Source organism: Syngnathoides biaculeatus, chromosome 4 (genome assembly GCF_019802595.1).
Source record: "Syngnathoides biaculeatus isolate LvHL_M chromosome 4, ASM1980259v1, whole genome shotgun sequence".
Taxonomy (NCBI): Eukaryota; Metazoa; Chordata; class Actinopteri; order Syngnathiformes; family Syngnathidae; genus Syngnathoides; species Syngnathoides biaculeatus.
This window is the reverse complement of record NC_084643.1, coordinates 10,290,803-10,316,984: the sequence shown is the minus strand read 5'-3', so window position 1 is coordinate 10,316,984 and position 26,182 is coordinate 10,290,803. Positions and strand designations below refer to the sequence as shown.

General features: G+C 43.1%; 2 protein-coding genes across 5 annotated transcripts in view; one reads left to right on the top strand and one right to left on the bottom strand.

The window, feature by feature from the left end:
- Positions 1 to 1,676: 1,676 nt before the first annotated feature.
- prxl2c (peroxiredoxin like 2C) lies at positions 1,677 to 6,423 on the bottom strand. 4 transcript variants are annotated; one of them, XM_061818424.1, is made up of 7 exons: positions 6,021 to 6,423; positions 5,727 to 5,795; positions 4,818 to 4,871; positions 4,632 to 4,737; positions 4,451 to 4,561; positions 3,119 to 3,324; positions 1,677 to 2,155 (listed from the first exon to the last, which is right to left on the bottom strand). In XM_061818424.1, the coding sequence occupies exons 1-6, from the start codon at positions 6,204 to 6,206 to the stop codon at positions 3,194 to 3,196; spliced, it is 657 nt and encodes a 218-aa protein (XP_061674408.1). In that variant the 5' UTR covers positions 6,207 to 6,423; the 3' UTR covers positions 1,677 to 2,155; positions 3,119 to 3,193. The 4 variants fall into 4 exon arrangements, with proteins under 4 accessions (XP_061674408.1, XP_061674409.1, XP_061674406.1 ...); XM_061818422.1 differs by having other exon boundaries at positions 1,680 to 2,155; positions 4,427 to 4,561; positions 6,021 to 6,284; XM_061818426.1 differs by lacking the exon at positions 1,677 to 2,155 and adding an exon at positions 3,509 to 3,622 and having other exon boundaries at positions 3,190 to 3,324; positions 4,427 to 4,561; positions 6,021 to 6,306.
- Positions 6,424 to 7,537: 1,114 nt separating this feature from the next.
- The window catches only part of fbxl17 (F-box and leucine-rich repeat protein 17), a 228,103-nt gene continuing 209,458 nt past the window's right edge, over positions 7,538 to 26,182 (top strand). Inside the window, exons 1-6 of the mRNA XM_061818405.1 lie at positions 7,538 to 7,765; positions 9,886 to 10,419; positions 10,727 to 11,107; positions 11,217 to 11,339; positions 13,704 to 13,961; positions 14,044 to 14,175. Of these exons, the coding sequence (XP_061674389.1) occupies positions 9,904 to 10,419; positions 10,727 to 11,107; positions 11,217 to 11,339; positions 13,704 to 13,961; positions 14,044 to 14,175 (1,410 nt within the window). The 5' untranslated portion in view covers positions 7,538 to 7,765; positions 9,886 to 9,903. The remainder of the gene's footprint in view (positions 7,766 to 9,885; positions 10,420 to 10,726; positions 11,108 to 11,216; positions 11,340 to 13,703; positions 13,962 to 14,043; positions 14,176 to 26,182) is intronic.

Below are 26,182 nucleotides of genomic sequence, written 5' to 3'. Positions count from 1 at the left end.
TCACAGGGGTCACAGGAGTGCTGGAATTTATCTAAACTATTTGGGAGGGATTTGAACGGCAGTCTTCAGAACTGCGAGGCCCATGGCTCCAACCCTGTGGTGTCAAACTCAAGGCCTGGGGGGGCAGATCCGGCCCGCTGCTTAATTTTTATGTGGCCCGTGAAGGCAAATCATATGTATCGATTTCTGTGATTTTTGTTAATATCTGACCCCAAATCGCAATTTGTCATATATCATAAATGATAAAGTTGAGATGTTCCAAGCATTTTTGTGTTACCAAACGTCAGGAGTTGAAAAACCCATCACCCTTGATTTCTGATTCCAAAACTGGTTCATAAATTTCATGTGTAAATATCCATCCATCCATTTCCTTAGCCGCTTAACCTCACAAGGGTCACGGGAGTGCTGGAGCCTATCCCAGCTATTAACGTGGCAGGAGGCGGGGTACACCCTGAACTGGTTGCCAGCCAATGGCAGGGCACATGGAGACAGACAGCTGCACTCGCAATCACACCTTGGGGCAATTTAGAGTGTCCATTTAATGTTGCATGTTTTGGTTTTTTGGAGGGGTTTGGGGGATGTGCGAAGAAACCGGAGGAAAGCCACGCAGGCACGGGGAGAACATGCCAACTCCGCACAGGCGGGGCCGGGATCGAACCCGGGTCCTCAGAACTGTGAGGCCAATGCTTTGCAGCTTCACCACTGTGCCGCCCTGAAGCCAAATCATGTGTATCAACTTCTGTGATTTTTGTTCATATCTGATCCAAAATTTCAAATTTTCATATAAAAGAATGATAACATTGATATGTTGCGAGCATTTTTGTGTTACCAAACATCAAGAGTAGTTGAAAAACCCATCAACCTTTGATTTCTGATTCCAAAACTGGTCCATAAATTTCATGTGTAAATATGATGAGGCAATTTTTTTTTTTTTTAATGGTTTCATGGTCATTGTGGGTGGCCCAGTGGAGCAGCTGGAAAGCGTTGGCCTCACAGTCCTTAGGACCCGGGTTTGATCCCGGCCCCTGCATGTTGTCCCCGTCCCTGCGTGGGTTTTCCCCGGGTGGGCACTCCGCTTTCCTCCCACATCCCCAAAACATGCAACATTAATTGGACACTCTAAATTGCCCGTAGGTGTGATTGGGAGTGCGGCTGTTTGTCTCAATGTGCCCTGCCATTGGCTGGCGACCAGTTCAAGGTGTACCCTGCCCGTTGACAGATGGGATAGGCTCCAGCACTCCCCGCGACCCTTGTGAGGATAAGCGGCAGAGAAGCCCTCAGGAAAACCGTAACTACTGTATAATCTGGCCTGTGACAAAAAGGAGTTTGACACCCGAGCTCTCAGCAGTCTCTCACGCGTTGCCATCTAAAACCTAAATTTGAAGTCTCTTCCTCCGCACCCCCAAATAAATAATTCTCGTTTTACGTATTCAGACCACCAACGATCTACAATCCTCTTTATGCACGCACTTTGTTATTTTAAGATGCCTCGCAGTCAAAAGGATTCGGGTTCAAATCTCAGTTTGTGCTTGGTTTGCATGGCGCCGCCATGTGGGCTTCCTGCATCGTAAAAAAAAAAAAAAAAAAAAAACACGCATGACGACACGGGCGAATGCTTGTTTGTCCCTCTAGACAAATAATTTCACATCTCACCCCAAAGTCAGCATGAATGGATATTGTTTTAATTTTTTTTTTTTTTTCGTGAATGAAATGTCATCCAGAAATAGAAAATATGCTTTATTTAACAAATAAGATCTATGGAGTGAACAATATAAACAACAAAGATTTAAACATTTAAATAGACAGCATTGCAAATGTCAACGAACATAAAACTTTATGAGTTGTGATGAGTTTGTTACACGTATATAAAATATTTTTGTTTTAAATTATTGTAGTAAATGACATTACAGGTATTTTCCAATTTTAATTCACGTGAACACGTTAGATTCAGAATTTAAAGCACAAATAATAGTAACAATTTGTGGCCTATGGTATTTTTAGAACATACCTCGCGGGCGCCTTCTATGGTCCTCGTGGGCCACCATTCGCCCGCGGGCACCGCGTTGGTGACCCCTGGTCTGCAGCCTATTTTTGCCGGGCATTTTCAAGTCGAATCCACATTTTTTTTCTTTTACCGTTCGAACTGCACCGAAACCTAGAATTATCGAGACAAGTAGGAAGTAGAATTTTGGTAATTTTTCATGAGCAGGCCACACAACTATAGTAGTATACTTTGCAAAACAAAGAAAAGTAATGTCAGTAAGTAATAAGTCAAAGTCATATTTCTTATTTTTCTTCCGGTGCCCCCTGTCACAACTTGATTTTGTTGTTGTTGTTAATTTCACAGCAGATAGACATGTGCCTTTAAGAGGCGGGGCCTTGTGGGGTGGCACGTGATGTCTGTGTGTGAGTGTCTTTGCGTGAGCTGTGGCTAACAGAAGCTCCTGAGCAAATGTGCTCATTACGTTGTTTTGTTTTACTATTTTGCGTTAAATAAACGGCCGAAACCACATCACGATTTTGGCTAAAAACAACCAGCGCTATGAACAACAGATGTCCATGACCGGAAAATATGTTCCGCCAAAAAATATACTGTAGATATAAATACGGCGGTATGGTGTCTCAGCTGGTAAAGCGTTGGCCTCACAGTTCTGAGGACCCGGGTTCAATCCCGGCCCCGCCTGGGTGGAGTTTGCATGTTCTCCCCGTGACCCGCGTGGCTTTTCTCCGGGTACTCCGGTTTCCTCCCACATCCCAAAAACATGAATTGGACACTCTAAATTGCCCGTAGGTTGTGATTGTGTGTGCGACTGTTTGTGTCTATGCGCCCTGCGATCGGCTAGCAACCAATTCAGGGTGTAACCCACCACCTGCCTGTTGACAGCTGGGACGGGCTCCGCAACCCTCGTGAGGACAAGCGACAAAGAATCCAGACGGATATATATGTATATATACACAAACACTATATATAAAGAGAGAGTCGGTGGGGGTACAAACAATGTGGTACATAGCAGGTGAACACTGTATTGTCCAAAATATGAATGACCTTGAATATCGTACAAAGACATAAAATACTTTTATAGGCGCCCCCCCCCCCAAAAAGAGAATACGCCTCAACCTTTTTGTCAGCAACGTTGTGCGCTGCAAAGCAGCAGAAGAAGAAAACGGGTCCACTTCGGGCTTGCAGGGCCGGCTACACGTGGATGACCTTTGCCCTGTTGCCGAAGTTGAGAGTGCGTTGAACTCCGGCGAGTTGCAGCAGCCAGTTAATCGGCATGTGGTCCAGATGGTTGGTGTCAAAATGGGAGAAATGGACTTGAGAGCCTGGAAAGAGTCGCACCTTTTGAGCATGAATGAGTTACGGCACAGCAGCGGTTCCCAAAGTGGGATCAAGACGTTTGCATTTCATATTTAACAACTGTTTACTTTTCAGCATTTAGGTAACTTTTTCAAATGTGTTATATGTCAAGTACATTTGAATTGAATCATTAGTTGACCAGTTTTTTACCATTTTTTTCTCTTAAGCACAGTGTCAGTGTTCATACTTTGCTTAATCCACACCACAGGTGTCAAACTCAACGTCCGGGGGCCAGATGCGGCCTGCCACATCATTTCATGTGGCCTGCAAAAGAAAATCATGTTCATCAACTTCTGTGATTTCTGATAAAAGCTGTACCCAAATACCAGATGGTCATTATAATAAACAATAATGTTCAGATATTGCATTTTACTGCTGCCGACTCGTTTTGCTTCAGTAACTTAAACAATACTTGAGCAAACTATTCCCCTTGTCTTCGGATTTCAAAACGAGTTATCCCCCAATTTGTTGTGTAACGGTAATAACATGGATTAGTGATTAAACGTTTACAGTCACTGTGATTTGACGAGCACGTACGCGCCTGCGCATCGTCGCACTTGAAAATCTGCACAGTTGAGCACCAAAAATCATGCGCATAAAATTTGTTACGAGTTGAAATGCAAAGGTACTGAAAGATGTCGCTTATTTTGTGTCGTATTGATTAATGTTCCCTCTGAGTGAACCACAGCCTGACTTTTTTTTTTTTAAACATAAGGAGGTGCTGCTCCGCCTACTTCTACTTCCTAGTTTACCTGCCGCCGCCCCCCTCCGCTCTTAAAGGGGTACACTCACAATTACTAACAGAACACACACACCTGCAACTTTATATCTGCGGACATGACTGACCACACCCGTACATTTTTCAAACGTGCGTGACTGCGTTTACACGGTTTCAGTGCACTAACGGCCCTCTGAGGGAAATCATAATTACAATGACAAAAATGAGTTTGACACCCCTGATCTACACAATGGTATTTAAAAATGATGATTGTGATTTTTTTTTTTTCATGTGTAAAACGTTTGGGATCGACTGATCTACAGTGAGAGAAGACCATTGAGGGCTGTGACCTGGTCCTGCAATGATGGCGCCACCTTGCTGATGAAGATCACCCTGGAAGTCGAACGCAGGACTCGTCACGGCTCTCCATATACTCCTCATTTGGCCCATAAAGATCCCGGACTTCACGTGAGGACTTGCTTGGGCTTCGCACACAAATCAAAGGATTCTCACCCACGGCATCAATGCTTGCGACGACTATTTTACTGAGTTCACCTGAGACTGTGAACCTCTCTTCTCGCCTCATTCCCAGTTTACGGTAAATGATCCTCTCGGGGTCGACGTACATCTCGTGAGCGTATCCTGTCAGTGAGCAGAAAGGCTGGACCAAACGTTAAAATCTAATCGGATGCCATTTTACCGCGCGACTTTTAAAAGGACAACAAGGAGAGAAGCGCCAACCTGGATGTGACGGTGAGCAGACTGACCAATGACAACGAGACTAACTTTGGCATCCTGTAGTCCAAAAAAAAAAAAAAAAAAAAATAAAAAAAATTTGTTGCCTGTAAATGTATACTTACTGCAATTTCCAGCTTATAAACCGCAACTTTTTTACACGCTTTCAACCCTGCGGCTTATGCGGTGATGCGACTAATTTGTGCGATAACAGCTGCAAGGGGGGAACCCAGTGGAATATATCTGCCGAGCAAGTGACTTTTACAGGTATGTTGTTTTTTTTTTTTTAACTGGCCCTGTTAGTGCTGCGCGAGTGTTAGCGCTGCACTGGCGTTAGTGTTGCGCTAGCGTTAGCGTTGCGCTAGATTGTTGCTGCCGCGACTCAGTGATTTAGGTATCTCTATTTTTCAACTGGCCTTGTTAGTGCTGTGCTACCGTGTTGCTACACTGAACTGGTCGCCAGTCAGTCGCAGGGCACACTTTGACACGGACAACCATTTACACTTAGATTCACCACATTCATGGGAACTGAATCCAAGCTCCGCGCACCAAAGTCAGGCGACTGCACCAGTACACCATCAGTGACTTTGTTGAGTGGATTTTTTTAACTTGTGATTAAAAAAAAACAACAACAACATTTTGGGGCAGTGGCCGGAACAGATTAGTTACATTTCCATCCATTTCAAAGGTGAAATCTGATTTGAGTTTGGTCCCGTTCACTGCCCCGGTCGTCATGGTAACGAATATGCAGGCCTCGCCATGTTGGTCTAGTAGTTGATGGGTCACGTGGGTAAACAGTCGCTCAATCAGGCCGATTTCAGTGTAATAATTTGAGAACTTTTTAAACCGAGGGGAAAAACACGCGCAGTTCGTCATTCACACTATTATTATTATAATTTGGGAGTCGGGACTCACCTCCAGAATTTCTTTGGGAATTTTGCTCAAATCATCCACATATTCTTTGCAGCTGTAACACAAGAAATTCTGTGGGGACATTTGGGAGGATTAAAAAAAACAAACAAACAAAAAAACAACAAACGCAATTGAGACATTGTTTACCCAGGAATCATATTTTTGCACACGTATCAATGTTCAGCCCCATGTTTCCACTAATGCAGAGGAAAGTTTATTTTGTGCGCGTTTAAAAAAAAATATATTTAACGGCGACTGGCAAATTAGATGGATGGCAAATGAAAAGTTTGTCCCTACCCGCACGAAAACGAGGATCGACTTCCTGTCTTGATACAAACTCTTGAAGGGAATGGAAGTTCCGTGGCGGTCGTAAACGAAACAATCCTCCACGTTTCGGAGGTGCAAGTCGACTGGATGAGAGCCACCGTCTCGAGTTATGTTGCTCTCGATTTGTCGCGTTACGGGCGAGTTGACTTCTGCCATTTTTTTTGCTCCCCCTTTAAGGCTATTTTTAGACGTTCAGCCGAGGCTGCAAAGCCACGCCCAATGGCTCAGACCTCGCCCGAGCTGCTGTTTGATTTATTTCGTTTTCAAAACACAGTGTTTGTTTAGCTTTAAATAAATTAATACGTCATTTTAAAAAAAATCGAGAAAACTTTATGTTGGTTGCAAAGATGACACATTCTCAAGACGTACCCAAAATACAACAACAACAAAAAAAAAAACCTTGATGACTCGTTAAAACACAATAAATTCCACATACAAAATTCAGAGAAGACATAAATATGTAACATTACAATACAATATATCACATACTATAATAATAGGCGGTGATGCAGCTTCAAAGCCTTTGCCTCACAGTTCTGAGGACCCGGGTTCAATCCCGGCCCCGCCTGCGTGGAGTTTGCACGTTCTCCCCGTGCCTGGGTGGCTTTTCCCCGGGTGGGCACTCCGCTTTCCTCCCACATCCCAAAAACATGCAACATTCATGGGAAACTCTAAATTGGCACGCGGTGTGATTGTGAGTACGGCTGTTTGTCTCGACGTGCCCTGCGATTGGGTGGCGACCGGTTCAGGGTGCACCCCGCCTCCTGCCCGTTGACAGCTGGGATAGGCTCCAGCACTCCCCGCAACCCTCGTGAGGACAAGCGGCTAAGAAAATGAATGGATGTGATTATGAGTGCGGCTGTTTGTGTCGACGTGGCCTGCGATGGGCTGGCGGCCAGTTGAGGGTGTACCCCGCCTCGTGCCCGTTGACAGCCGGGATTGACTCCACCATTCCCGCGGCCCTAGTGAGGATAAGCAGCTCAGAAAACGGATGGGTATTTTCTATCCCAGATTGCCAAAACTTCCTCGGCTATACATTGTTGGTAATTTCACAATCAAGCTCAGGAAACGATTCCCCAAAAATGTGAGTGCATTGTAATTTATTAAATATTCTCCGTTTTTGTGACTTTCAATTTGTCCAGCTGCTTTCTGTTTATAATTAGTAATGTAATTATATTTTTTAATGTACATTTTTTTACTTTTTTTTTACACATTGTATTGTATGATATCGTATTATACACTTAAAAAAGACGCTTTGGTCTCAAGGGGTCTTTCTGTTCTGATTAAATGACTGACTGAACAGGAAAACTCCAGCTAGAAAGGCCAGAGTCAAATGTCAAAATTCTAACCTGTGAACTGGGACACAGTTCCACTTTCCTGCTGCATACTGGCCAACAGTTTAAAAACAACAAATATATAAAGTTCCGTGTTCCACAGACATAAAATTTAGACCACTTCACATTGCTGCTTCTCTGCTATCCCGTTATTACAAATCCCCCCCTCGTCGGCTTCCGTACTTTCCCCCACGGTACGGAAGTGTCCTGACTAGCCCAGCTTGAGCTGCCGCTGTTTAGTGTCGGGCGCTGCTAGGCTAACGGGGCTTTTCCGCGTCCTTGTTTTCCTTCGACGAGGCGGTGTCAGCGTTGATATCGAGCGGCCAGAAGGCGACTATTATGTGAGCTCGGCGGCCAATCGTGGGTGCACCGTGCGAACTGGTGAGCGATGTCCGCTGTCGTCGCTACGGCTAGTTTGTAGCATTAAGTAGAACGAGCGAGCTAGCCTGGCAGGACAGCTCTTAGTCGCATCTTTATCACCCATTCAAGCTTGCAAAGATACACAAAAATGTCAACTGATGACGCACCGGTTAGCTTTGCAAATACTCGATCATCACCGAAGACTTCAAGTGTTGCTTGGTCCGGGGATATATCTCGTTCGACCACTTGTTCTCTTGTTTACACCCTTATTATTTTCATTCGGTTGCCTCCATGCGACCATTCCTTTGCAAAACTGCAGTGTTGCTGTTTTTATTTTATTCGTCGCCGATTCATCCAGGTATTATCCCATGAGGGATAGACATCTCGTCCTCCTGGGAGTCCTGGCCAAGATGCACTCAGAAAGTTTTATGCTCGAAAAAAACCCAAAACAAAACAGGCCATACAAAAATATTAACATGAAACGAAAGCATAAACTAATAGGCTACGAGTGAAACATGATCAAATTTCAAGTCAACAACAGTATCAACTTAAACTGACATTTTTCTTGAAGGTCTAGTATCCCTTTAGAGACCCAGTAGGGAGTGATTCTTGACAAAGTTGCTCTTGAAACTCATTCCATTAAAAAAAAAGTTACATGGCAAAAGAATGCGTATTTGCCAAGCTCCGACTCCTCAACAAACAATCAAACTGTTTGCATGTCATCTGGTCTTGAACGTGCAGCTCAAGTGTCAAAGAAGGGATGTCTGGAGATGTACAAAGCATCCCGTAGGTCCCAATTTAAATAGGAAGCCACTGTGTAGAAAACTGAATCAATTTTTTAAGTAAACAGCGTTGGACTGATTCCATTGCCTGCTTTGTGCTCACAAAGTGAGTCAAATAACTACATTTCGTTTCAAGATGTGACATGCACTTGTTCTGTAAACATTTCATGGTGTAACTAAACGGGGAAGGTTTGTCCTTCACAAATATTCAAACTCATTCCATTAAAAAAAAGTTACATGGCAAAAGAATGCGTATTTGCCAAGCTCCGACTCCTCAACAAACAATCAAACTGTTTGCATGTCATCTGGTCTTGAACGTGCAGCTCAAGTGTCAAAGAAGGGATGTCTGGAGATGTACAAAGCATCCCGTAGGTCCCAATTTAAATAGGAAGCCACTGTGTAGAAAACTGAATCAATTTTTTAAGTAAACAGCGTTGGACTGATTCCATTGCCTGCTTTGTGCTCACAAAGTGAGTCAAATAACTACATTTCGTTTCAAGATGTGACATGCACTTGTTCTGTAAACATTTCATGGTGTAACTAAACGGGGAAAGGTTTGTCCTTCACAAATATTCAAACTCATTCCATTAAAAAAAAGTTACATGGCAAAAGAATGCGTATTTGCCAAGCTCCGACTCCTCAACAAACAATCAAACTGTTTGCATGTCATCTGGTCTTGAACGTGCACCTCAAGTGTCAAAGAAGGGATGTCTGGAGATGTACAAAGCATCCCGTAGGTCCCAATTTAAATAGGAAGCCACTGTGTAGAAAACTGAATCATTTTTTTTAAGTAAACAGCGTTGGACTGATTCCATTGCCTGCTTTGTGCTCACAAAGTGAGTCAAATAACTACATTTGGTTTCAAGACGTGACATGCACTTGTTATGTAAACATTTCATGGTGTAACTGAACGGGGAAAGGTTTGTCCTTCACAAATATTACAATTCATAGTTTGTGGTGCACTGACAGGGCTGCTCCTTCAACTGGATGTTATTGCAGTATTGAGCTCTATTTTGACTGTTTCAGTCATTTAGTTACAGGTTCACTAATGGTTAGGACGTTTGCCTTGCAGTTCAGGGTAGGAACCTTGCATTCCAAAAAGCATCGATTTTACGTTTACTGAAGACTAAATTCCTCATAGCTCTGTGAGTGGTTGTCTATACGTGCCCTGCGATTGACTTGTGATGACCAGTCCGGGATACGCCCCGCCCTTGGCCAAAAGTCTCTCGAGCGCTATAGAAACGGGATGTTTGAGGGTATAAATACTAAAGTGGATATGTTATCAGCTGCCAGTTATGGTATAAAGCCTCATTTTTATAACTGTAAATGAACCACATTTGATCCTTTTCCGTTCCAAAGTTTTCTCGAGTCATCTATATGGGCCATCTTCTCTCGAAAAATGGTTACCGTCTGAAGAAGAAGACACGCAAGCAGCATCACAAAAAGAAGAAGAAGAGGAACTGCTTCCTGCAGGGGCCTTGCATGCTGTGCTTCATCATCCACAGCGGCAGCGGCAGCAGCGGTCTCAGCGAGGACAGCGACCCTTTGGAGGCCGGCGTCAACGGCAGCGGCTGCTGTCACAACAGCGTCACCGGCATCACCGTCCCGGGCGTCGGCGCGGTCGGGATCAGCGCGGCGGCTGCGGCGGCCTCCAAGCTCGCCGAGCGGTACGCCACCCTCGCGTCTCCCGAGGACTGCTCCAAGTTCCTGCTCTCCCCGCCGGAGTTAGCGATTTGGGAGGGGCAGGGGAGGAGCCTGTTGGCGGCTGTCCCGGCAAAACTCATCACGCCGCCGGCTCTTTTTCGGACTGGCGTTTCTGTGACTGTGCCCATTCCCGTAACTGTGCCTGTGCCTGTGCCTGTGCCTGGCTGCAGCAGTGACCACACCGAGATGGTAAGATGCTCATGAAACGTGCATCTCGGGTTTGCTGATAAATAGCATCTCTGATATTTTGAATTTTCATTTGTTTAATTATGTTTTCATAAAGGGCAATATTATATAGAGTGCTATTTTCCTTTTAAAAGAACACAGTACATTTTTTTGGGGTGGTGGGCTTGAAACGGATTGATGGCATATCCATTTACCACAATAAGGAAGTGTGATTTGAGTTACAAGCGTGGTCAAGGACTTCATTCAACTTGTATCTTAAAGCACAAAGGTATTAGTTGTACACATGATCTGCGTTTGTCCGTGCATACAGGTATGTAAGAGGAAGTGTTCCGAGGTCCAGAGATGCACCCCTTGCAACAAGCAGCCCCGCTGTGCCTTTTCTGACCCCGACGGTAGCTTAGAGAATGGAGGAGTGGGTGGAAGCGTCGCAGAGGCGTCTTCGAACTCCCAAACCGGCCACTGCCACCTTCCCATCTGCCCGCTGCCTTCCTCCTCCTCCTCTTCTCCATCCTCCTCCTCTTCCTCGACAGCGGACGACGGCTGCTGCGGTCCGGCTCTCCAGGTCGACCCGACCCACCCCTCGGACTCGTCCCCCACCAGCCTGCAGCGCTGCGATGACTGCCAGGCCAAAGCCTCTGACGCTGCTGACCCTTTAAGTATCAACCACCTGCCTTCTTCTATCCTCCTCAAGGTCAGCAGTTCTCCAAAGCTTGGCTAAAGTTTTATTATTATTATTATTATTATTATTTTTTTTTTTAAAAGATACCTTACTGTCATCACCTACTTCTGCCCGACTACAGGTTCTCTCACACTTGACGGTGAAGGAACGTTGCTTGTGTGCCTCTTTAGTCTGCAAGTACTGGAGGGACCTCTGCTTAGATTTCCAGTTCTGGAAGCAAATTGACCTCAGTGGCCTTCACCAAGTAAGTCAATGGAACTGAAGATATACAGTAGGAGCTTTGCTCTTCATGGGAATTCAGTCAACCTCCACTGCTCGAGAAGGAGAGCCCGAGCCCTTTTGAGAGTACCAAAAAATCTGCCTGTATTTAAGGACCCCATGGTTATTGTAATTGCCTATAGTTGCCACAAGGTAGCGGCAAAAGACTTTAAAAAAGATTGGCTCATAATTAAAGTGTAGTTAATGTCTCCAGACATTCCGCTGTTGGCTGAAGTTAAAGGATAATAGTATTCTGTTTTGATGGATTTATTTATTGTTGTCTGAAACAACACAAAGCAAATGGATCAACCCCATTCATCGAACGTGCACGATCATGCACTCCATCCCTCCATTTTCTGAGCCACTTGTCCTCACTCGGGTCGTGGGAGTGCCGGAGCCAATCAAAGCTGTCATCGGGCACACCCTGAACTAGTTGCCAGCCAAGGGACCTTTCTGACTGACGATTTTATGCTCCGCCCCCCCCCCCCCCCCATAGCTACAGTTGCCATGTCCCACAAGCTTCCAAAATGGCGACTGAACAGAACAGGTTAAAAGTCGATGTTCTAACGCGTATTCCAAATTATATTGCGGTATGTTTTTTGCCAAATGCGTCAGACTTGTCCAGGAGAGTTCTACAGAGAGGTCTCGAGTATTTCACGCAAGGATATGTACTCAGAATTAAGATTTTGGACGGAGCAGGACGCAATGTCAGAGTTATAGCAAAATGTTGGCTCGTCGATGCAAAAAAAAAAAAAAAAAAGTTTTGACGCCTCACAAACTTCATATTGAAATCCAACTGGATGAAATAGTGGAATCGTACTGCGCATGTAAAGCAGGGTGAGTACTTTATACTTGGCAAGATCACCAGAGAATAGTGGAACTGTACTGCACGTGTAAAGCAGAGTGAGTACTTTATCCTTGGCAAGATCACCAGTAATATCATTGTAGTCTTAAGAAGTGAGTTAGGTTCGATTTTATACATTTAAACAATGGTGATGAACTCAGGCAGTACCGTAGTCACCAGGTGAAAAAGTTTGTCTTGGCTCGTAATGGAACCCAGTGCTCTGTCTTGAAAGTCTGATGTGATCCAAATAGGCAAACAGGCATTTCTCTTGCGTGACACATCGCGGATTTACATATCACTAACCCGACTCTTGGGCATAAAACATGACACACTTCATTCAGCAGGTCCGTGATACGCTAACAAAGTGAAAGTTGTTGTTTTCCTGCAATGTATAAAGCACTGATACTAATGAAATCAAACTCCGAGAATATACTTCTCCCTCACTTACCTTGGAACATACAACATCCAGCCTTGTTTTTGTTGATATTGTCCACATTTAGTTGTACGTGCGCTCTTCCCCAAGCATAATCCATCGTAGACACTTTGTCAACTGTGTTTTCGGCTTTGGAAAATGAATCAAGTGGGCTCTTTGTAACCTAGCCAGTTATCTTTTATCAGAATTGCACGTTCCCCAAGCGCATCTGAGGACCATTTTCTTCATGACATGAACTTTTCCAAGCGCACGCTACTGACAACCAGAATTGCTTGTGGGACAATACGCCGAGATGGGCGTGTCAAGCCAGGGGTTAAGACAATGCGGCTATCTGATTGGCTATGATTGTACGAGTGATTGACAGGTTGGAAAGGTCCATTGCAGGGCACTTGGAGATTGACAACAGTGGCACTCACGATCACACCTATGTGCAATTTAGAGTCTTCAATTAATGCATGTTGTTGGGTTGTGGGAAGAGACCTTAGAGCCCAGAGAAAACCCACCCAGGCACGGGGAGAACACGCAAACTCCACGCAGGCCGGGGCAGGATTTGAACTCCAGTCCGGACCTATGAGGCAAACTCTTCACAGCTGCACCAATGTACCGCCAACCATCCGGTCATTTTACATCAATGTATTTAGTGTACATGCAAACCACTTTCACATGAGGCACACCAGTAATGTTACCTCGCATACCAGCCTAGATAACATACCGGCATAAACTGAATAGCATTTTACACAAATTGCAAAAGTCAATTTAAAATTTTGGACTTTACACACGGTAATCACTGTTAGGGAACGTAAGTGAATTGTAGCGGCAATGTGGACTCTACACAGGCTAGAGAAAAGTACAAATCAACTTTGACATTGTTTATTCCCCGGCACAAGGCGCATTCAAGGAGTGCTAACAAAACAGGACATGACAACAAAACACCATCATTGAGTTCCAGTAAATTACGACAAGCTAGTAATATTTGCATTATTTTGGCCTCAATTTAAAAACACATAATTGGCGAGTTTTTCGCCAATTAATGGTGTAGGTTGACAAACCGTGTTCCTCCCCTGCTTTTCCAGGTAAACGATGATCTCCTGGCGAAAATAGCCTCTCGGAGGCAGAATGTGACGGAGATAAACATCTCGGACTGCAGGGGCGTCCACGACCACGGCGTTTTCTCCCTGGCCTCTCAGTGTCCTGGCCTGCAGAAGTACACGGCGTACAGATGCAAGCAGCTCGGGGACATATCGCTGGCCGCCTTGGCCGCACATTGCCCTCAGCTGGTGAAAGTGCACGTGGGCAACCAGGACAGGCTGACGGACCGGGCGCTGATGAAGGTAATTCATCAGGAGACGTGGCTGGCTCGCCTTGTGGAGAAAAACCAAAGCTCTTATTTCCGCTGTTTTCTGTTGGCATCAGCTCGGAGAGTGCTGCGGCGAGCTGAAGGACGTTCACCTGGGCCAGTGCTACGGAATCAGCGATGAAGGGATGGTGGCTTTGGCCAAGGGATGCCCCAAACTGCAGAAATTATACTTGCAGGAGAACAAACTGGTTAGTCCTGCTTTTTGTTTGAACGCGGTGTTGCTGCCTCACTTCGTTGTCATAGTTTTCTGTCATAATGGAATGTCCTCAAATGATGTCCTTCCTTGTACTCAATGCAATGCTATTTATGTGTTTTTTTTTTTTTTCTTCTTTCTGCTGGATTTTTGGATCTTTTTTTTTTTTTTTTTTTTTTTTTTTGGACTAGGCTATATTCATCTTTGAGGTCACCGGGCAGCATTTCTGATGCTACAGACCTTCAGGGAGTTTTTCTTTCTTTTTTTTTTTTTTTTTTTTTTTTTTTAAAATATATTTGTTCACTGACACGCTGAGCTTGGATTTATTGATCTTCTTTTCCTCTTACACTGATTTTATTTTTTCAAATGTGTTTTAGTTTTATCCGCCAACACAACTTAGTGATGTTTTAGGCCACTCGTGCATGTTTTATGTAGACTTTTCACCATGAATATATCATCACCAATACATACTACTTCTACGATTAATAATAAGAACTTTGATCGATGAGTTAGCGCTATGCGTAGATTTAAAAGTTAGTGTTAATCTTCAATAAACCACTAGATGAGGCTATTTGACTCTTTTGGTCCATAAATGGCCGGCAGTTGCATTCTTCCCTCTGTCACAGATTGTATATTCACAGCGGTGCAGTTGAGTGTTTCTTTGCCAAACGGCTATCACGGAACCTCTTTTAGTGGTCATTTGGCTCCGTGTCTCTGGACTCTCGCATAGAAATAGAATATAACTGCTCATTTGTCACGTCGGCTCCCAAATTCCTTTCATCTGTCTCTTCATTCCGAAGTATAACCATAAAGATCTTGATGAATTAGCCCACTTACGGTTGTTAACAATAGCTCAGTTTGTTAAAAGCCCATTCATCAACTTAATTGTCCAACATATTAGGGATAGCCTCTTGCTGAGAGATGAATATTGTTTCTATTAACATCTCAGCACAGCCGTTTTTCAGATGCGGGATTGTGGCACTCATTCTTTTTGAGTTTAGATAAGAAGTTCGACTGGGAATTATTATGTCTGGGCTCTCTGGCTGCTTAGCCAGGTTGTACTCGCACAATGAAAACATGTCAACGTTGCAAAGGAACCTTAAATGAGATCATCCTCTTTATGCGATCTGCTTTTAATGTGGACGACGTGCCTTAACAATATTCTCCTCTTTCTCTTCCTTGAAACTTGATTAAGCAGAGTGCCACAGGATGTTTTCCGTGTGGTCTCCAAATTGCCTCTTCCCTTCATTTTTCCCCTCCTCTTTCCTCTTGTCATCGTTTGTGTTTTTTGTTTTCCACGCTGGAGGGGCTTCTTCTCTGTATTTGTAGCGTGTCCAGCTCCTTTGCTCATGTGACCTTGAAGACATACCAACTCTCATCACTGCACACATCATTAGGTAAACCTGTCGTGAATTTAATATGTATAATTTGATGTGGTGTATTGTGCGGGTCTTCGGGCTTCCTTCCACACCCCCAAAAATACATATATATATGGTAGGGTAATTGAACACTATATGTACATGCACATAGGTAGGAATATGAGGGTTAGGCGTTGTTTCTCTGAGCGTGCCTTGCGATCTGATATATGCGCAAACTGCCTCCCGATTCGGCCAACCTGGTTAAAGCTCGGGTGAATTGAGAAGGGAAACGTTTTAAAGACACATCAAAGTATGAATACATGAAATAGTTGTAGCCAATGTTCCTTTAATAATTTTTGACGTGTCTGGAGCAAACACACTAAGGCCGTGAGCGCCCCCTTTTGACCACTGTGAGCGACATCAGACGTATGCACTGCGGTCTAGCAGTGTCATCCATTGAAGTTACATGGCTCATGAAAAAGTTCAGATGACATTCCCATCAGAACATTTTTATGAAGAATTTTGTGTTTTTGGAAACACACATTGAAAATGTCCACAAACAAAAAAATACATTACAATACAAATACATACCAAGCCAACTGTTAACTATAAATTAGATTTTTTTTTTTTTTAACCCACAATGATATTCCCGTCTGTTTTTCTTGGTATAAAACGGAATTATTGCTTGCAGAATATCTTTTGCAATGCATGTTGAAAGCTGAATGATGCTCCCAAACAGTTTTAGGATTAACGTTATGTTGCCTCCTATATTTACAACACAGAATTAGCTTTTTGTGCACTGTATTGTCTGTGCTTTCATCCTGGATCAGGCTGTGCCAAGGTGGAATTTTAGCATTATACACTATTTCATCCTGTACTTTCTTCTTTGGCTTCAAACCAGACCTTTTTTCAGTCAAAAAAGAGAAAATCTCATCCAGTTTCACCACTTTTTCTCCTATTATTCACATACCCCGGTGTTTGTAATTATGAGTGGACCCCTTTAAAATGGAGGGTGACTGTGTCAGGTAAACAAGGAAGTAGAGGGTGTGGCACGGTGTGGCCGAGCAGCAGCTCTTTGTGAGAGGCAACGTGCTCTCCCGTGTTTAAAAAAAACAAAAACAAAAGAAAAAAAACCAAGACATCAGGCTGTAGTTCACTACGCTGCATCTGTTTTCCTCTGCGCTGAGAGTCCGCAAATGCAGCTTAGAGGGAACATTGGTCGTAGTTGACTTTGACGAAAGACACCTGCCATTAAACAAACGTTTTTTTTTTGCAAGTTCGACTTCAGACATTCATGTAATCAACTCTCGGTTTGATCGTTAGCGACGGACTCACAGGAAATCCGATATTCTGTGCTTTGTGTTGTAATGTGAAGTTGACTGGTCCAAGAGTAGACTCAAATACTCCGCATCCACATTTAAAGCTTGAAGTCAACCAACCACTCGTCACATAATTTTGGGGACTGGTCCTCCAATCGGGTAATTTACAGAGGACTGCAGCACTCTGATGAGCAGTAAAATGTCCTGTTAACAAAGTGGCAGTCTTTATACTTCTGCTGAGAAAAATCTGTTTTGTTTGAGTAAAACTGCATGTGCAGGAATCCAACTAGTTACCACAACTACGTCCAGCGTAATGGTGAGTTGTAATTAGATTAATAAAAAAAAATAAATAAAAATAATAATTCTTTGCCAGTCATTTTAGGGTTTAGGGTTAGTCCAAATTCGGCTGGGATCGGCTCCAGTTCAGCCAAAACAGTAATGACACGTGTGAATGGATGGATCCAAGTTGATGTGGTGGCAGCGCAGTGAACCTGGCTGTTACCGTGTCTGCTTTACATTTTTGAGGTTCGGGGTTTGAATCTTGGCCTCCCTGTGAAAAGATTGAATGTTCTCCTTGTGCTTGTGTGAATTTTTCTCAAGGTTGTCCTCTGACATGCCAAAGACACGCATGTTTTGTGAGGGCCATTGAAGACTCAAAATTGTCCACTGGTGTCTGAATAGTTAATTGTCGACATGTGCCCCGTTTGGCGCGCAGCGATCCGCTGTGATTGGCTACAGGACAGCCACCAATCTTACGAGGACTAGCATTGAAGTAAACGAATGGGTGGTAGTTGCTGTGGCAGTTTGACTTTTGAATTATAAATGTGATTTTCTCGATGTATTGCCATGTTCAGAACATGTCCAGCTTGACTTGCTGGTCGACTGGTGACCAACAGTTGAGAGTGTCGTGTTGTCCGACAAGCGTGTTGCTCTGTAGTGTCTCAGATAGTTGGCTGCATTCCTTATTGGTGCTTATCCGCTATTTATGTCGCACTCGCTTTTACGACACTGCTTCCCTTTTCAAGTCTTGTTTTCATCCTCTGAAGTGAGCCCCCATGCCCCCTCGCCACCACCACCACTTTTACCCATTCTTGTTCTGTCGTCGCCCATCACCTGGAAGGGAAAAAGCTCAGTTTACTACAGCGGCGGAGCACAGACAAGAATGAAAGTTTGGGCGGATAAGCTAAAAAGTGCACAATTTAAGCCTCTTTCTGCGTTGGCAACTTTGCTCTACTGTTCTTTTTTTTTTTTAATTAAATGCTATTTGCAATTGGCGGACATTTTTGCCCGGGAAGCACTTTTCCTTTTTTACCGCTCTTTTAAATTTGCTTCATCTGCCCTCCTGTCTTGTTAAAATCACAGAGCGTGTGCTTCATTTTCTTGCAACGGTATTGAAAAAAAGCTTCACACACGTGCACACCTACATGCGCACGCACGCACGCACGCACACACACACACACACACGTACACAGATTATTTACAATTTTAATCAGTCCAGAATGTGAGTGGAATTGCAGAAGCCCCTAACATAGATTAGCATGTGCCCTCAATTTGGGGCTAATTACTACTTTGCATTTTCAATCACAGCCTGTGCTGCTTTTGACACTAACCCCCCCCCCCCCCCCGCCCCCCCCCATCCCCGCTCCTCCCCACATCTTTCTCCGACACTTTTCAGACTCAGACAGAGGGAATTTATTTCTTTTAGCACAAACGGTGTGTGGATCGACATGAAACGGCGATCTGTCGAAGAGCAAAGTGTTTCTTGGCCGCCTCTGGTCTGACGGCCCGTCAGCGATCTACTTTCTGCGGGTGTCGGAATGACAAGCGAATCTTCTGACGGCCCAATCAGGCAGATGAAATTGTATATTGACACTTTCAGATTTAATTAACCGGATTATAAGGCCATCAGAGACAAAGGAAGTGCTAATGATAGCCGTCGCTCATTATGGGATCGGCCTTTTGACATATACCAACACACAGGCCTCGGTTGAAAAAACAAAACACGTCAGGGACACGCTCTTGCAGGAGCTTATGTCGTGAACAGCTGCCAGCTGCACTGGAATGTCCTGTGGAAAGTTTATTCACATATTTTGACTGTAATTACACATAAATAGAAGCCCTCTGAGCTCACACACTCAAGCGCACAAACAGTGTATTGTGTCACGTCCATAGATTCTTCAAAGGCTTGACTTTTTTTTTTTTTTTTTTATGTCAGATGATGGCAGTTGAGCGCTGCAAATTTTAAACCACACCTTGATAATTAATCAGTTTTCCCCCAACGTTTATTTGGCTAACACTACACATTTTACATGTGAAACATTTCACAGAACACAAAGAACTAACAAAGCTAAATACTGCAGTACTGAAATAATGATGAGCTCATCTGGATTTACTCACAAATTGACTGAATGTAAAGGGTGGGCTTGTTTAATTGAACAGAATGTTGTTATTCACAGATGATACACAGATCAATTGTAGATTCTGTAAAGTGGAAGAGCATATAATTATTACATGTCACTATAAATATCTCAGGGGCACAGGCAGATGGAAAAAGATAAACTATTTAGCTAACAGATCATTTTCGGACCATTGAAGCAAAATTGCCTCATTTCTTGTGCACACCTTTCACAATACATCGGAATTCAAAAGCTAATTTAATGTTTATATAGTTTATTCATGTCTTTTGTCGTGGAACTGTAAATATCTGACGGCCGTTATATAACACAACAATGGCGGCCTGCATGGAAGAGAGAAGGTGCTCAGGACAGGGGTGGACATTTGTGTAATGCTTGCTTGAGTTATGTTCACATACTCGCAAGCCATCAACAAAACATTGCGTAGCCTCGTAAGCTAGTGCTAACGCTCATGGTTGTGTGCAAACATGCTCCCCGTTCTATTGAACACATGATCTCACTGGAGCAGTGGGTTCCTACCTTTTTGGAGCCGCGGCACATACTTTGCAATTAAAAAATCTCATGGCCCACCGACAAATGAAAATGTTCCAAAAAGTCCACATATTAATTGCTGTATGTACTTGCTGCCATCTAATAGAAGACCATTGATTTGTTCTGTCGCTATGCCTCACTGGTTTAAATAGATGGGCAAAGATACATTATTTCTTGTTAATATATATCTTTTGAACAATTGAGTACACAAGTATATACAGTAAACCAGCAGGTCATATAAATAGTTCAGTTATGTTTTTTTAAATTAAAAACTTTCTGATTGGCGATCGGCCCCAAAATCGTGATCGTTTGAAGCTCAATTATTTTTTTTAACTGTGCTTTGATAGGTCAGGCCTAAAAAGCCTGCATTTTCCCTTATCTTTATGTGTTTATAGAAGAATGAAAGCTGATACATATTTCCAGTGTCCATGTTTATTCTAGTATTAGAAAGTTTTCCTTGAACCCCTGACACACTTGAAATTCTGTGAGTGTATTGAGAGGGAACAGCGCTCTTTCCTCTCTTCGGTGTCCTCCTTCAAGTGCTTTTGCATCGATCTGTTTCCTCCAAAACGCCTTTGTGTGTTTGCGTGTGCGCCTTTGCGGCCGTTGCCGTTTTTTTGCCCGAAGAGTAATAAGATGCATTAATGAGCTCCGGCTTCAACTTGGACATCCAGCTCCACTCAGACATGGACACCGTCGATAAGTTCCCTCTGCCGGTCTGCCCGCGAACAAAACAGCCTTTAAAGTGGAGGGTGATAAAAAGAGAGAGGAGAATTGGAAAAGGCTTTTTTTTTTTTTTTTGTCTGCGAGGTATGCAGGGATGTTTCACCTTGGCGGTTTAGCTTTGACGTTTATGCTGTGATGAGACTCATGATCAACATATGCACAAACGCACAGGTGAACCGCTTTATGAGAAATGAAGGTGAAGACCGGCGTGGCCTGGATTGTTGCTTGGAATCGGAAAGTCAGGAGTGGGAGTAACGTTGCCGAGTTTGTCGTCTTTCTGTCAATTGAATGCCACAAATGCGGGTGGCGAGATTGGAAAAACTGGTCAAAATCTTTTAGTTCTACAATTGTGTCGAAAAATGTCAATATCACAGCTATGCATTTGGCGCAACACACATTCAATCCTTGGCAATACAGTAGTCATCCTTCTCCATACTGTTCCCGCATTTTGAGCCTGAATTTTGATTCTATACCCATCCAAATCCTTTTTCAGCAGGAGTTTCTATTCATCAAATGTCTGTTACTTGTTTTTTTTTTTTTTTTTTTTTTTTGCTGGAACTTGTCTTTTTTCTCAACCCCAGGAACCGTCAGGGTCTTTGCGTTGCAGTTCTTATCAGCCTCCTCCAGAGGGCGTGATAAGACTGCCTAGTAGCATTTGCTTCATACTTCTGGGATTCTCAAATGGTCATTCAGTCATGTTACTACAGAAAAAAAAAAAAAACAAAACAATATCCAATGTTTATTGTAATTTAAAATTTACCGTTTTATTATCAAAGTTTGGATGCACACACCTGCACAATACATTACAAGAACTTTGTTGAACATTATCTTCAAAAATATCATCCTGCTCAGTTTTGATTTGATTTGAGTCTATCAAAGGTCTTAGCAGTTCTTCAAAACTGTACTGCATCGCACTGAGAGCTGTTTCCAACGGTGGTCTCGTTACCTTGCTACACGAGTTGACACAATATCAGGAACACCTCTCAGGATAATGTAGCAGTAGTGGACAACCAAGAATAATACACACAAACGTCCTGCTCATTATGATTTTTGTAAGGTCCCAATTGTGAGTACAGCTCTCGTATTGGACTTTATCTGGTTCTGGAATGAAAGTGTCTAGTACATACACTATGATAATCACAATCAAGGAAATCTGTGCATTACAGTGGCTAACAGTGCATTGATTGAATAACCACCATAGGTGAAATCAATTTGGTATGTGCAAGTAAAATATCAGTCTAATTATAATTATGAATGAGATACAGAGTGTATTATGGATGATGTGTAGAGGTAGTCATTGATTCATTTTTTTTTAATTGATATGAAAAGAGGAGTTTCCCCCCCCCCCACATAATTTGAAATCATCCCTTGCTACAGCTTCTGTAGTCTGTGTAAGATAAGTGATAAAACATTCAGTGCATCTGTTTTATTTTATTTTTTTTTTAAAGGGGAAATGTTCATTTCTCTTCTCTGATATTGTCTTTATAGCAGCAGTAAGTTGTAGTAGTAGTTAGCCGGTCTGGCTCACAGTTGAGACATCCAGGGTTCAAATCTTGGGTCACGACTTTGCAATTGGTTCGTCACGCTTGCTCGGGTTTTCTCGGGGTGCTCCATTTTGGAGCTTTGCAAAAAATTGGTTGCAAAAATCCACGGACCGCTTCACAGGTCAAAAAACACATGGTTAGCGACAAGTCGGCGTTAAGCTCTGAGTACGATTGGGGAGCACTGTAGTCGACGAGTAGATAAGTCTGTGCAACCCCGCTACATGCCTTGAAGTTAGCTGGCGTCCCCTTCAGGGTTCCGTGGGTTGCGCCCCAATGTCCTCTAGTTTCAATTTGCATTGGTGGAAAGCGTCCATAATGCTGCGGGCGTTGAGAGAGGCCTTCAGGGTGCAAACGTTAAGATGTGAGCACGTCTTTCACTCGTGTCGGAATACCGTATATGGCTTTTACGGCACTGCCATTACCGTATTACTTCACCTGTGAGGTTGGTGCGACGCCGCCTCGAACTGATTTACTGTCGCGTTGGAAGCACTCACTTAAATGTCGTATTTCTCCATTTCTTAACCCAGCCTTCCTCGACCGCAACCTGGTTGACCTCGACGTTTAAAGAGTATTGCGTTGTGTGTTTATCCAGCTCCAGATGGCGGCAGCTCATCTGACACCTGGCCCGGGGATGTCACCGTGATTCATGGCCCTGTGTGACGCGGTGCCGTGTGACGGCTTTACTCCTCTTAATCCTTTTGCGCCTCTCTTCTTTCGCCCACTCACCGTCCCTCTCGGTTTCACCCCTGATGACGAGCTTCGCTTTTTGTTCGGAGAAGGGCAGATGATGTCATCGCTTCAAAAACCCGATTGGAGTGGCGGGCCTTTTTAGTCCAGTGGACATCTACGAATGCACTGTGATGATGAATCGTTTTCAACGAGGATCCGGTTGTGTCGTGTGTGTTGTTCGGAGAGAAAAAATAACATGCAAAACTAAACGAATAAAAAAAAAAAAAAAAAAAAGCTTTCTTGGAACTAATTACTTTACTAATTACTGCCAAACACAAAAGATTGTTGGCAAGAGATATTGTTTTGGTCTTTGGTCTTTTGTTGCTCAGCAGATAATGAGCAAAAGCTTTTACTGAAAAGCTGTAAAAATAAATGAACAGTTATTTTCTGTTTTTGCAATTTGAGTCACATTTAAACCCCCCTGGCTAAGTATTTAAATGGTAGAGTCCCGCGTGTGCAGTCCCGACGTTTTAGGGCCGTGATTCTCCAAGTGTGGTAAAGTACGGGGGCTCCCCTCTTGTGGTCTGTGGTAAAATTCTTAGCGACGATGGACGAAACCATTCCATCTCACCTTTACATGGATACCATTCTAATTTAACTTTTATTTGCAGCACATTTTAATCATTATTTTTTGTCTATTCAAGCCGTGTTGTTTAAACTCTACATACGTATTTTATCCAGTGCTGTACAATCCCCCCCCCCCCAAACTTTACATGTACAGTACGTGTACTTTTTTTCAGTACAGTTGAATTTAGGTGGATTTAACTTTTAAGTGCTATACATTTGCATATAATCTTTCAGGGTTTATTTTATATGTATCGTTGGGTACAGTTTTTATGTGCCTTGCATTTGAATTGAATCATTATATGAGTACTTTTTTTTCATAAACCTGCAATGTTAAAATACTAATGTCCAAAATGGTTACAATGATATTCAATTTTAGGAGTTAAACCTTTCCCTCATTTTTTTTTTTTTTTTTTAGGGATACGTGTATGGCGGTATTTGGAGAGAAAGTATTTTTTTGAGGTGGTGCTTGGTGGGAGAAGTTTGAGAAACACTGTTTGGGCTATTCGCCATGAAGTAGAAGCTAGGCTGCTCACACACACAGAAAAATGAGGGGCTTCGTGATTTTGAAAATATTTCAAAACTAAAATATTTTCCTTGTAGTTTTAGTCGCAATGGAATAATTTCCCCATTGCAATATTTAAACGGTTGAGTACACATTTGAACCATTACCCTGTCCCAATGTGTGAATGAACGATAGTCATATTCATCTAATGTTATTTTCACATAAAGCCGAAACTTGCCCGCAATATTTTTTTTTCTTACTTTTCAATTTTCGTAAGTCACGGTGTAACCATGACCCCATCGCAGCCCCTTGAATGGTTAAGTCCTGTTCACTGAATCCTAAGGCCTTCTGTCAATTTGTCCATGCACCAAAATGTCGATACCTCGAAAGACAAACCAAAATGATTCCTCATTATTAATCATTTCATCATTACTCATCTTGCAGTCTGGCATGATGGAACGAGTTCCTCTTCCCATTGTATGAACGGTGGAGCCTTGTTCATCCAGCACATTCTTTTCCCCGTGAAGTCGGCAAAAATTGTGGCGTCTTATGATTTAGTAGAGAAATGTGATAGAAGTCTTGTCACCCACCCGAGAATAGAAAATGGTATTGTCCAGTCAAGTTATGTTATTCTCCATAAACCAGACATGCCTTCTGGGGAACAAACATTTTTTGATGATTTATTTTCCCTCATTTTTATTGATGCAATAGATTTTCCTGATTTGTAGTTTGCATCATCATGGAACCGTTTCTTTCTCGAAGATTATAAAAATGGTACAGCCCCGTCGTCATACATCATCCTTTGTGTACCGCACATTTTTCTCCCCGAGCACCGGGGGAGGTTGTGACTGCCCTCTTGGAAGGGCTACACTATTTCAACGAATGAATTGCCTCATCGTGTGCTTCAACATGTTAGAAAACTCACCAAGTTTTGGATGTGGTGTATCCCGATAAAAATGTATGCATATCTATAACTCAGTCAGTCATGCCCCCCGGAACGATCGGCAGCACTATGACCGATCAACATGAAATTGGGAAGACAGCCCTATCGTTGAGGGTATCATAGATAGATGGGTGACATTAAATTGTTGGGGGTGAAGCTTGTGGATCATTTCAAGGATCTGTTACGAAAATGGGCTGTTTGTCACGTCTTGCAACTTTGTTACGTTTGTGTTTATTTCATTTAGTTATTGTTTATAGTGTTTTAATTTCACGTGAGGGATTAACTGTCTTTTCGCAGGAGCGAAATCCCTTTTTCTTGAGTTTGAATTTCAAATAAGGGCCATTCTTTTGCTGCCTCAATCTCATCAGCGTTGATGCTTTTGACAGTAGAAACTGGTGCTACACCCCCCCCCCCCCCGCCCCGTATACTTTCTTGAATATTTGTCTGAGGTCCTTGCTCCACTATTGTAGTTTCCAGCACTTTTCACGCCCCTCTTTCAATCACCCCCCCCCCCACCCATCTTCTACCTGCCACCTGTCTGTCTGTTTGATTGAGAGGCCAAACCCGCTCTCATCACTGACTTCATTAGTTACGATTGATAAGCTGCGAGGAGGCATGTGTGCACACGTATTTCCATGTGAGTAACATGTTTTTACCCTCCTTCTACTTGTTTTGGGCTCGCGCGCTTGCCTACCAACGCACTCCACTGTGATGCGTTCGGGGGCCGGCCGGCAACAGAGGTTCAATATTCGGAGTAATGAATGTGTTTAATAAGCGCAGTGGGTCGATGGGCTTAATGAAGGTGTGACAGAAGATGGTGCTCGCAGAACGCCTCCTGTAAAGAGACTTTAACAAGCCTCCGGGGTTAACGAGGTCAGAAACTATATTGGTGAGGGGATCCCAATTATGGTCTTTCTGTTTTGGTTTTCATCCCCCTCACCGGCTCTCCTTGCCGGACCTCCATGTGATAGATTTTATGGTATCATCAGTTTTCTTTGTCCGTCACACTGGACACTTTTTTTTTTTTTTATTTTTATTTTCTTTGCAGCCTGTCAGCCTCCACTCTGCAAATAGTCAATCATCAAAAATTCTCAGCCATATACTGTATATATATTTTTAAAGGACTTAATTAGATGATAATTATGTACTCCATCCAACTTTCTACCCTTAATAAAACATGTAACTTGTATTTAAAAATGTACATCATAAAGCCTTTATGCAGATTTTTTCTTTTTTTTTAAATTGTCATTAAAAATTTGGAAAATTAACTTAACCAAGTAGTTAAAAATAAACCTTATACATTAACCTAATAACAAATATGAAAATAAGCATGATGGTGGATTAGATCTCTTATTTTCTTGTGATTTTT

Bases quoted from the DNA above. Each gene is read 5' to 3' on its own strand.
- prxl2c (XM_061818422.1), bottom strand. From the start codon at position 6,206: ATGGCAGAAGTCAACTCGCCCGTAACGCGACAAATCGAGAGCAACATA. The intron at 5,796-6,020 runs GTAGGGACAAAC...ATGTCCCCACAG, and splicing joins CGATCCTCGTTTTCGTGCGG to AATTTCTTGTGTTACAGCTG. The intron at 3,325-4,426 runs GTCACAGCCCTC...GACTCTTTCCAG, and splicing joins CGCCATCATTGCAGGACCAG to GCTCTCAAGTCCATTTCTCC.